This window comes from Alternaria triticimaculans (genome assembly GCF_023758025.1).
Source record: "Alternaria triticimaculans strain BMP 0046 chromosome Unknown scaffold_14, whole genome shotgun sequence".
NCBI classification, from domain to species: domain Eukaryota; kingdom Fungi; phylum Ascomycota; class Dothideomycetes; order Pleosporales; family Pleosporaceae; genus Alternaria; species Alternaria triticimaculans.
Genome location: NW_026055971.1, coordinates 46954 through 60120, shown reverse-complemented (window position 1 = coordinate 60120; position 13167 = coordinate 46954). Strand labels below are relative to the sequence as shown.

At 28.7% G+C, this 13167-nt stretch overlaps 1 protein-coding gene across 1 annotated transcript; it reads left to right on the top strand.

The window, feature by feature from the left end:
• Positions 1-72: 72 nt before the first annotated feature.
• On the top strand, positions 73-1662 carry J4E78_008223 (uncharacterized protein; the record flags this gene model as incomplete). The annotated part of the gene is made up of 4 exons (XM_049368825.1): positions 73-214; positions 268-875; positions 931-1167; positions 1222-1662. The coding sequence occupies 4 exons, from the start codon at positions 73-75 to the stop codon at positions 1660-1662; spliced, it is 1428 nt and encodes a 475-aa protein (XP_049219269.1).
• Positions 1663-13167: the final 11505 nt, after the last annotated feature.

Genomic DNA, 13167 nt, shown 5'->3' with positions numbered 1-13167 from the left:
AGAAGCGCGCAAGCTCTGCCACGTCGCCTTTGTCATCAAGTCGTGCTACCACAATCCATCTGCTGCCTCAATATGTCGTGTCCACCAGCCAATGAAGACTTCAAAGGCGCCACAGATCGCTTTCTGGCTTGGTTCAAAGCCGGCGGCGGTGTCTTCCGCGACGACCTGCTGGAAATACAAGATCTGAGACACAAAGACGCTGGCCGAGGAATCAGTATGCCCTCCGGTCAAGCAAAACGTAAAATAGCGAATACTGATAGTGCATAGTCGCAAAGAAAGACATACCCCAGGATACGACGCTTTTCACCATTCCCAGAGACCTGATCATTAGCGTGGAGACTTCCGAACTTCCCAGTAAACTGCCAGAAGTCTTCGACGCGTTTGTCGGTGGTGAAGGCGACGATGAGAAAGAACCACTCGACTCATGGACGTCCCTCATACTGGTCATGATGTACGAGCATCTACAGGGCGACGCATCACGCTGGAAGCCATATCTGGACGTACTACCACGGACGTTCGATACACCCATCTTCTGGTCCGGAGCAGAACTGAAGGAGCTTGAGGGAACTTGCCTTTCGGTCGACAAGATTGGAAAGCAGCAGAGTGATGACATGTTGAGATCGCGCGTTGTTCCTGTCGTCGAGCAAAACCCGAAGATTTTCTATCCGGAAGGGGCTTCAAATTTGAGTAGTCAAGAGCTTCTTGATCTTGCGCACCGCATGGGCAGCACGATTATGTCTTATGCTTTCGACCTGGATAACAAAGACGAGGAGTCCGACAACGAAGAAGACGGATGGGTCGAAGATCGCGACGGCACCACCCCTCTTGGAATGGTACCCATGGCAGATATACTGAATGCGAATGCCGAGTTCAACGTGAGTCGCATGCCAGCGCAGACGCATACTTCAGTGAGCTAACAGTCCCCGACAGGCACATGTCAACCATGGCGACAGTCTCGAAGTTACGTCGCTTCGATCGACTCTGCCAGCTGGGTCGGAGGTCCTCAACTACTACGGCCCATTACCAACGTCTGAGCTACTACGCCGCTATGGCTACGTAACACCCGAACATGCTCGTTACGATGTAGCGGAGCTATCTTGGAACCTCGTTCGCGCAGCGCTCATTGCACAGCTCACAGTGTCGGAAGAGGTCGTTAGCAAGGCCGAGGTACAATGATGACTGCCACATCCCCGATGGGCGCCTGAGCTGACAGTGATCCAGGCAAAGCTTCAAGAGAATGAAGAGTTCGAAGAGTACTTCATCATCGAGCGCGACTCCGGAGACCCAGATTCGGAAGGGCAGCTCACGTATTCGGCTCAACTGCGCGAGGTCTCTCCTGAGCTGGAAGAGCAAGTAAAGGCTGTGTTCAAAGGCATCAAGAAGCAAAAGCCAGAGCTCTTTTCGGAGAAGCGGAAGCGCGTTGACGACTACCAAGCGATCGTATCGAAGGCTCTGATTGCAAAGCTTGGAACGTACCCCACGACCATAGAAGAAGACGAGACGCTTCTTAAAGATGACGATCTGGCTATGCGCCATCGCATGGCGATCACAGTCAGGCTCGGTGAGAAGAGGCTGCTTCATGAAGCTCTGGCACTTCTGCAGCGGGACGACGCGGATAACGTCGCAACTCAGGCCGGGAAGAAGATGAAGCAGAAGTCGTAATGTGCGCATCAAACCGGGATAAGGCGGTACCTACGTCGCATCCGCGCGTCTACAAACACGAATTAAAGTCCTTAAACTTAATCGCATCCCGATCAATCTCGCCCTGAATATCCTATTGTCGTCCGCTATTGCCTTGCAGAACATACATCCATTCACTGCGTCGCATGCTATGCAACACGGTTATCACTGAACTTAAGCTCCCGAGGACACTCGCCACGCGCCTATGCTGCGACCGCGATATCACACCGAAAGGCCCCACTCGCGATACGCAATCTTCGATGGCAACCGTTGTTATAAAAGTAGAGTGACGCCACGTCGGAATATTTAGAATGCCAGTGCTGTGGCTCAACGTCGTGAGGCTCGGATTGTGTTGCGTAATCCATGCAAGCAGCCTTGGGTCCTAAATTCCACGCGATACCATCACTCCAGTCGGGTAGTGATGTCCGTCACAGCCACGAGGGTTTCACGTCATTTACCCACTCGCGCCACGTCTCATTGCGTCGATGATGACCATGCTAAGCGTCACATCGACAACGCGCGTGTGGTGCTCACGTTCGGGAATGACAACGTGTCAAAACGCTCGCTACCCACGAAGAACGGACGGACTCGAGCGAGTGTGCAAGAGATGGGGAATGCGCATTGCTATCATCTACGAACGCGAATGACCCACGGCTACGCGCGTTGCCATGCAGCACTATAGCCATCGATACGTATGCAGTATCTCCCTCATCCTGATCAACGCAATGTCAACAGCTTCAAGCTCGCGCCGCACACCCTCGTCATCCGCATCAAGCCGCGCCAATCTTGTAAGTGCGCCATTCACCGCCGCGACCATCTCCGTCCGCCCACCGTGCGGCGCCGGAAACCACTCGACTCTACACAACGGACAGGTGTGGCTCCACGGGTGGCCGCCACGGATGTGCGTCTCGATACACCGCCGCCCAAAGATGTGCGCGCACGCGCCGCGGTTCTGCACCTGCACGGCGTACTCGCGCTCGTCCTCGTCCTCACGCGATACGGGTTGCGCGCAATCTGTGGGAGGCTCAGCGAAGGCTCGGTGGCATATGCAGCATTCGCGGTCACTTGGAGCGTCGTTCGGAAGCGATGCGAGCGCGACAGGGATGATGTTGGAGGTGAGGAAATGAGCGATCTGGTAGTCTTGGATATGTTGTGGCATCGTTCGTAGGTTGTAGAGAGTGTTGTCGCGATGCGGGCTGCAGGACAGTGTTTGTAGAGAGGAGTTGTTCGCGCTTCACGTTACTCTTGCCGTGTGCTTGAGTGGAAGAGGTTCTTGTCGTGAAGACATATATTTGAATCGCGTCGCTTCACGCGACAGCATTCTCGCAACGCATCTTCTTTAACCTGTTGTTACGCAATGCGCGTGTACGCAACGTGTGTCTTTGTAATACATACCTTTACAACGTAGACTTTCGCGACGTAGACTCTCGCGACGTAGACCTTTACGACATAGAAGAATATTCTTAGACCTACTATAATTACTCTACTTACAGAGCTCTAAGGTTGTTGTAGATAGAATAAAATCGTACGCTATAGTTAGTCTTACTTTAGAGTTATTACTATTTATACTATTTTAATCTTATATCTATAAGTATATTTACTAGTAATAGCTCTAAAAGCTATAATTACTTTTATAGTAAAAATATAAGTAAGAAATAAGTAAAGTGTTTAAGTGTTAGATACTTACTAATTAGTTTTATAGTAGATTAAAATAAAAGTAAAGTATACCTTTTTATTAGAGAATTAAAGCTAGCTTATAATTAGTTCTATCTAAATATAGCTTTTTTATATAAGTAGAAAAAATATTATATAATAAATATTAAAACTATAACTAGTAGTATACTAGTATATAAAGATATTCTTATATAAATTAAATCTTTAATAACCTAAGAATTATTTAAAAAGAAAATATTTTTTAATAAAAGCTTTTTAGAGATTATTTTATTATCTACTATTTTATTTTTTTCTAATATTTCTTAGTATTAGACTTTTATATAATACTTTAGATAATAGAATTTTTTTATAATAGAACTCTTTTCTACTAAACTAATATCTATATACTTTTTTATCTATACTAACTACTTTATATTCTTATAGTAATATATCTTTATACTTTCTAATATCTATATAAATAGTAAAGTCTATAGAGATATATTCTACTATATAGTATAAGAAGTAGTTAGTATATATTAATATAATATATATAGCTATAATAACTATTAGAAATACTATTAATATAGACTTAGCTCTTTTCTTTAGATTAGCTAAAACTATAATAGTAGTTATATTTAGGCTAACTATATTTTTACTAGTTAGTAATATTAGATAAAATAATTACGTAAGTAAGATAACTACTTAGAAATACTAGAAAATAGTAATTTAACTAATATCTAGAAAAGTAATATTAGAAGTATAATAAAATACTATACTAACTAGGTTAGTATAATACTATAATAGTATATTTAGAGTATATACTAGTATAAAACTATAGTTTAATAGAACTAATAATCTTAGAAAGTATTATAGTAAGTAAAACACTAAGCTATACTAACTATAAAAGTATTTAGAAAGTATCTTCTACTATTAGATAGAAGGTATTAAATACTATTAAGTATTAGTTTTAAGAAAAATTTAATTATATAAGATATATAGTATAGTATTTATATTATAGATTAAATCTATAATCTCTACCTAATTAGGCCTAGCGCGTACTAAGTAAGAAATATTAAAACCTTACGTATACGCGTATTTATTCTATAATATAGTATCTTACTAGTAATATAATTTTAACTTAATATATCTATTATACTATACTATATTTAAAAAACTACCTATATCTAGACTCTATACTCTAACTTTATTAAATTATATTATAATTAGTTATAAGAACTACGTATAAGTTTACTAAAGAAGCGCTATTACTATAAATACTAACACTATAGTAATTAATATTACTTATTATATAAATTAAATATATATACTCTTTTAGAAATAATACTATTAAGATAGAGAGTAATACTACTTATAAAGCTTTATTATATAACTATAGAGTAGAACTTATAAACTACTAGTTATTCTAACTTTATTAGATTTATAACTTTTACTATTAAATTCTATAAAATTTAGTCTATATATCTTTATATTCTAGCACTAGCTTTATAGCTTAAGCTAACTCTAGAAGCTTATTTAATACTATAAGCTAACTCTAGAAGCTTATTTAATACTATAAGCTAGCTCTAGAAGCGTATTCTCTACTATAATTATATCTAGAAAGTACGCTCTATAGTATAAGCTAACTCTAAAAGAATACTTAATAGTATAAGCTAACTCTAGAAGAATACTTAACACTATAAGCTATATATAGAACTACGCTAGTAGTGTAAGCTAACTCTAGAAGTATAGTTAATACTATAAGCTAACTCTAGAAGTATAGTTAATACTATAAGCTAACTTTAGAAGTATAGTTAATACTATAAGCTAACTCTAAAAGTATAGTTAATACTATAAGCTAACTCTAGAAGTGCACTAATAGTGTAAGCTAACTCTAGAAGTACACTTATTAACGCAAGCATTATAACTTCTAGACTTATTTTCTACTACTTTATAGATAAAAACTATACTATTAAATTACTTTTATATTTCTAGAATAAAATTTAATATTCTATATCTATAAATTTCTAGATATTACTAAGTAAAGTTCTAATATTATATATATATAAATCTCTAGATATTACTAGATTAACTTAACCTTTTACGTTTATAAGAACCTATCTATTTATATATATAAATTAATAGAATTTTAATAGTAAAGTATACCTAGAATTATCTATTCTTTTATATTACTACTATTTACGCTAGTAAATTAAGCTAACTTATATTATCTATTAAGTTCTAGACTATCTTAAAGTTCTATTATATATTTTAACTAAAGATAAGTAGATTTATAAAAGTCTAATTAATAAAGTTAGACTTTTTAATAAACTCTAGTAGAAATTATATTAGTAGAAACTCTACTCTTATATAACTTATAAAGATTAGTTCTATAATCTTTACTATCTCTATAGTATTACTATTATAAATTATAACTATATTTATCTAGTTCTATAAACGCGTAATTAGTCTCTATTTAATAAATAAATTTAGTACTTTACCTCTTAGTAGTAAGATAAAGATTTCTACTCTAAATCTCTCTTAGAGTATAAACTATTACTTTTTATATTCTAACTATCTATTCTATATATAAAGTATAACACTACTAATCTTAGTAAATAGCTACTCTTATACTACTATTACTATACCTTACTTTTATATACTTTTTAGATTAATTCTACTATATAAAAAATATTCTAAATATTTATATTTAGCGTAGAGTATTAATATATTCTAGTAATACTATATATTACTAAGTATATCTATAGTTTCTTTCTTTTATATAGTTATAACTAATCTCTAGATTTTTTTAACTTTACTTATAGTTAGTATATTAGTTAATATTCTACTTACGTTAGCCTAGAATAATACTAGCTAGTTATTTTATATATTAAGAACTATATCTATATTATTACTTAGTTTAGTAGTTATATCTTCTACTCTAGTAGTTATATTTTCTATAATATTATATCTAGTTAACTCTATAGTTATAAATAAATAAAAACCTTTTTAATATAACTACTTCTACGTATCTAGAACTACTTTCTATTCTTATAAATAGTTAACTATAGTAACTACCTTTATATAGTTAATTATTTTAGCTACTTTACTAATATCTATATACTTAAATATCTTAGCTATATTCTAGTACTTAAGCTTATAATTAGAATACGTAATTTTATTTATTTTTATAGTAACTATATTCTAGAAATTTACTACTATTTCTACTAATATATAATCTAGTTAATTCTTTAGATACTTATTTACTTATTTTATAGTTATTTTCTTATATATATACTTAGAGAGATACTTATAGTTTTTATTAGTTAGATTAGTAAAAGCGCGTTCTATATCTACTTAAGAATTATTATAAATCTACTAAATATACTTTAAGAGTTATTTCTTACTAACTTATTAATAGATTTAGTAGATTATATTATCTAAAAAGTATATAAAAAAGGCCTAGATAGACTCTACTATATCTAGTAGAACGTAGAATACTACTATATAGAGTTCTAATATTATAAAAGCGTTCTAAACTAGTAAACTAATATTATTATCTTTATTAATAGAGACTAGAATAAAATTAAGCTTCTATAGCTATATAGCTATATTAGTTAGCGCATATATACGTAATAGAGATAGTGTATACTATTAAGTATAAGATATTACCTAGTATCTATAGTATAGGTAATACTAAGAATGCTAAGAACGCTAGAGCTTAGATTTTAGAATACCTAGCTTTTAATAATCTAAGCGCTACTTAATATATAAAATTAATTTAGCTAGTATTTCTAACTATATATAGACTAAAGTAATAGAGCTACTAATAGTAGTATAATTTTCTATAACTTAGATAAAGAGGTATCTACTTTATATATTCTTAGAGTATAATAGAATAGCTTTATTATACTACTTTATAGCTAGTTTCTCTCTTTATATAAGTTAAAAAACTTTATTCTCTTTTTAATAATAGTCTCTAATACGTTTTACTATAATATTATTATCTAACTTCTTTATCTATTTACACTAGTATTATATTATATCTACTCTACTTAATATATTTATCTTAAATACTAACTATAGTATTCTTATTTACTTCTTTTATCTAAAAGTTATACTACTACGTAGTATTAAAGTCTATCTTAATAAGTATTATAGTTATAATATTAAGGTAAAGTAATATACTAGTATATAAGTAGAAGCTCTTACTTTTAAAGTATTATACTTATTAAAAGCTAATTATAATAAGTTCTTTTTTATCTAGTCTAATAGATAGCTACTTTTATAAATTAAGTATCTTTTTATATATAAAAGCTATATATATAGTATATATAAGTATATTACTATCTAAAAGAGTACTAATAAGAATATAAAAGAGTACTTATAAAAGACTTATAGTATTTATATAGCTAGTAAAATCTAGAGTACTTCTCTACTATAAGAGTATATATAAACTATATTTACTTAACACTATTTTAAAGGCGTATCTATAAATACTAATACTACTATATAATACTTCTTTAAAGTAATATACTCTACTTATACTAAAGATAAGCTTCTACTAATATAGATATATAGCTCTATCTCTAATATAAATAAATATAATAATAAATATACTTCTTTAGGTATCTAGCTATAGTATATTAAGCTACTACTTATAGCTTTACTAAGTTATAATAATAGTGTACTTTATAATATAAAAGAATAACTATAAAAAGTAAAGGTATAAGTAAAGAAAAAACATTAAGCCTAGCTTATAGCTATACTCTTAGCGCTAACTATATAAACTAGCCTATAGCTATTCTATATATACTTTCTTAAAATACTACTATAGACTTAGAAAGAAGCATATACTTTAACTAATATACTAATATAAGTAACTAAGCTATTTCTCTTCTATCTATATAATATAGTTAAGAGTATAGTATATATTTAGTAGAATTTAATAACTAAAGTATTACGCTATATTTATATTTATATAATATAAAAGAATAAGTAATATATATCTATATATCTACTTAAGATATACTAGAATAAGTTACTTTAATACGCTTTTTCTCTATAAAAAGTCTTTATCTTTTTATTCTAGATACTAGTATCTAAAAAGTCTAGTTCTAGCTAGCTTATACTATCTACTATATAATAATAGATATAAAAGCGTATAGTTAAGTAACTAGATAGCTACTATAAAGTTTTTCTCTTACTTAACATAAGATATAACTATACTAATCTAGAAGCTATAGAATAATAATACTATAAATTCTAGCTAACTCTTATTAAATATATATTTCTCTAGAATAAGTTTAAGTATCTACTTATTATTACTACTAGCTTCTAATATATTTTCTAAAAGTGTTAGAAACTATATAAAGTATATAACTTTACTATAGATATTAGCGCGCTAAAGAAGATAGTTTATCTAGCTAGTATTTAAAAGTTTAGAGAATTATTTACTATATCTTACTTAGTATAAAAAGAAGTAAACGTAGATAGTGCTATTAATAAAAGTAAAATATATCTATTAATCTAAAAGAGTAAGGCTATTATAGCTTAAAGCTATAAAGATAATTATAGTAACTAGAATACTATAAACTTTTTTAAGAACTAGATCTATAACTATCTAATATAAAAGTACTAAACTTCTATATATTAGCTTATTAATACTACTTAGTACCTAAGCTACTTCTAATATAAAGAGAACCTTAACGCCTTTATAAACTAGAATAGTAATACTATAACTCTTTATAGTATCTATATAATATTCTTTAAGTATATATTTATAGTTTATAATATATATAAAGAGGCTACTAGTTTTATATATAAGCTTATACTTATACTAAACTAAAGGTCTATACTATCTATTCTATAAAATAATATTATTAAAAACCTAAGTAACTATAATATAGAATTTAAACTATTTAATTCTAAATTACCTTCTATTAGAGTTAACTCTATTACGTGTAAGCTAATATTACGTATAAGCTAATACTACGTATAAGCTAATACTATATATAAGGTAACGTTACGTATAATATAATATTATATATAATACTAGAATACTCTATAACTTTATTATAGCTTCTAGAGCTATAGCTTTTTATATTATATAGTGTAAGATATATAGGTTTTACCTTAAGTCTAATATATTCTTCTTTTCTAGTTTATTTATTAAACTACGCCTTATCTATATTATAATATAAACTAGTAACGCTAATATTAGCGTAAATTCTATCTTTCTATAGATATCTAGGTATTAGAAATAATACTCTACACTTATAGCTCTTTTTACTCTATACTAAGAATAATATATTTTAAAAATTTATAAAAATTAAGTAGTAGTATAGAAGTATATTATTCTTAGCAGCGCTATTATTCTACTACTAGATTTATATTATCTTTATATATATAAGCTACCTTCTCTTTCTTATATCTACTAAGTATTAATCTAGAATTAAGTATATTCTATAACCCTCTACTAGCTTCTTTAAATAGAATATATAGCGTAGATTACTATTTAGAGTAGTAAGAGCTAATAATTAGAAGAGGTAATAAATACGTAATTCTTTTAGCGCGTTTTTAATAACTACTTATTCTAGCTTATAGTCTTAAATTACGCTAAATAGCTACTTAGTAAATATATTACTAATATAGCTAATTATTAAAGTACTATAATATATATATAGAATAAGGTATATATACTATTTTACTAGTGTAAGTCTAAGACTTACTATAGCGTATCTTAGTAATTTAAATCTAGATAAAGCTACTTTTAAACTTCTTAATAGTTATTAGCTAGAACTAATACTTATAGTAGTAGAATATACTCTATATATATAAAACTAATATACGCGTATATACTAAAGTTATATTAATTAATAGCTACTAGTAATAATAGCTAAATCTAAAAGTATTATAGAAAATTCTAAAACTTAATTTAAAAGTTAGGCTAAGTTAACACTACTACTATTATAGTTTATAAGAAAAGGTCTACTATAAAGGCTATATTATCTATTAAAGTAGAAGCTTTCTTTCTACTATCTACGTAACTCTTATAACTCTACTTCTAAGAAGTTAAATTTACTAAAGTAATAATAATACATAAAGTTCTATTCTTTCTAAAAGAAATAAAGAACTTTACGTAATACGTACTATACTACTAAAGATAAGATAGGTAATAGATTATTCTATTTCTATACTTATAAGGCTCTTTAGTTAGTTCTTATACTATAAGCTAGCTCTTAACGCTTCTAGAATCTATAATCTACGTAGACTTAATAGAGCTAAGTTATATTATCTCTATTAACTATGTTAGATACTATATATAAAAGTATAAAACTACTTTATCTATAGACTTAATATTAAAAAGCTTATCTAATATAATATTCTTATACTAAAAGTTATCTAATAACTAAATAGCGTATACGCCTAGTAAGAAAAATAACTTAGATATAGAGAAATACTTTTTAGAGTACCTTAGTAGAGTATTTAGACGCTATTATTATAGATATAGAAGAGGTAAGATATTCTCTTTATAAGAGTATTTATTAAAGTAGATATAAGCTAGCTTATACACTAGTAGGCTTAGTAGTATTAAGAGTATATAATAATATTATAGAAAGTTATTATCTTAAGTAAGATTAATATAAACTATATATTATATCTTATTAGAGGTCTTTAGTAGAGAGGCGCTTACTCTAGTTATATTCTTAAAAGTAGTTAGTAAATATAATATAAAGTCTAACGCTTACTATATTTATAATAGCGTATATTCTTTTTATAATACTAGTATATAATATTTACTATAGTATATAGATTAGCTATTTATTTTAGCGTACGTAGTATACTACTACGCTTTTCTTACTACTTATACGCTATAGTAGTATAGAGGTTAGTTCTTAATTATACTATACACTATACGCTAAAGCGCTACTCTTACTATATATAGACTATATTATATAGGCGCTCTATATACGTACGCTAATAGTATGTAAGTACTATACTTATAATTTTCTACTATTTTATTTCTACTACTTTTTAACTTATATAGTTACTACTTAGTTATAAATATTATTTTTACTTCTAGAGCTATAATATTATAAAAGAGTTTATACCTATAAGTTTAGTAGTAAACTATAGAGTTGCTTTTCTATAAGAAGCTACTATATAGAGATTAGATAGATATACCTCTATCTATCTAGTAGTATAGTAGCTAGTAACTATAGCTACTTAGTAATAAGTAGTTTTTTATACGCTAGACTAAGCTACTACTTAACTAGTACCTATTAAAGATCTAGTATATTATTTCTAGAGAAGAGCTATTAGCATTAGTAGTATTATTATTATTAAACGTATTTAATTCTTAAAGTATACTTAAATATTAGTTATATTATATTAGTCTTTCTTAATAGTTATAAGATATTTATATTCTAATACTTAACTATACTAGGTTAGTATAAAAATATAAAAAGTATACTAGATTACTAATATCTAGATAGTTACTAACGTATATAAGCTATAGCTCTACTTAGTAAAAGAGAAAACTAATAAGATAAAATATACTATAAGAAAGAAGTAAGTATATTCTAATAAATATATTTAGTAATAAAGAGTCTAACTTTAACTTACTATTACCTTAATCTATCTAAGATATAAAGCGCCTAATACTAAAAAAGACTTATTAGAAAAAGAATTTCTAGAATAAGTTTAATAGAAAAGTTATTAACCTAAGTATTAAAAGTAAAAAAGATAATTCTAATTTACTATTTATATAATATATTAACTCTCTAGTAAGTATCTTATTACTTTATTATAATACTCTAGCTTAGTTTCTTAAGCTTAATATACGCCTACTCTAAGAGAAATATATTAGTAGCTAGAAATAGTAGCTTACTAAGTAATAATAAAAAAGAAAAAGTAATAGTCTATATAGTTACTAGTTGCAAAGACAAAAAAGCTATATAATTAACTATAGTATAGTATAACTTACTATAAGATAAGTAGAGTAATTTAAAAAGATATTACTTTTCTTTACTTTCTAGAATCTTTTAAAAAAGAAAAAGTAGTAGTATTTAAAATATAATTATATAGAAATAAGAAACTCTTTTAATATCTATAATTTTATCTAGCTTCTTATCTTTCTTATTATTCTATAACTCTTCTTACTATCTTTTATATATTTCTAGAACGTAATATTATTTATAAGCTCTTTCTAGCTTCTATTATCTATAGTTAGATATATAAACCTTAGAATAATAGCTAGAAGTACTTTCTAGATATTATAGCTTTAGATAATAAAGAAGATAGTCTAAAACTATTACTTCTTTCTTTAAAGCTAGAGGTAATAGCTCTAACTATATTAATTCTACGTTATTAGAAATTAAGTGTTAAAGTTAGAATATCTATAAGAATTTTAAAGAGTATATAAAGTAGAGCTTAATTAATATTCTTATCTAAGACTTCTAAAAAGTAATAGACTTCTAAAGAAAAAAAGCTAATACTTTAATATAATTATATAAAGAAAGAAAAGTCTTATGTTATCTATACTCTAAATACTTAACCTTACATTTTTTTAGTTTAGGTTACTTTCTTTTTTATAGAGGTCTTTTTCTATATTTTTATTATACTTTTAGCCTTCTTACTTATATAAAGATACTTAAAGAAGAAAATATTATTTATAAGATATTTCTAATTCTAAGTAACCTACTTATAATAAAGTTATCTAACTTTTTTTTTATAGTTATTAAAGCTATAAGCTATATTTAGCTTATATACTATATAGTTATCTTTTAGAAATAGTATTTAGTTAATTAGTCTTCTATAATAGTTATATAATAC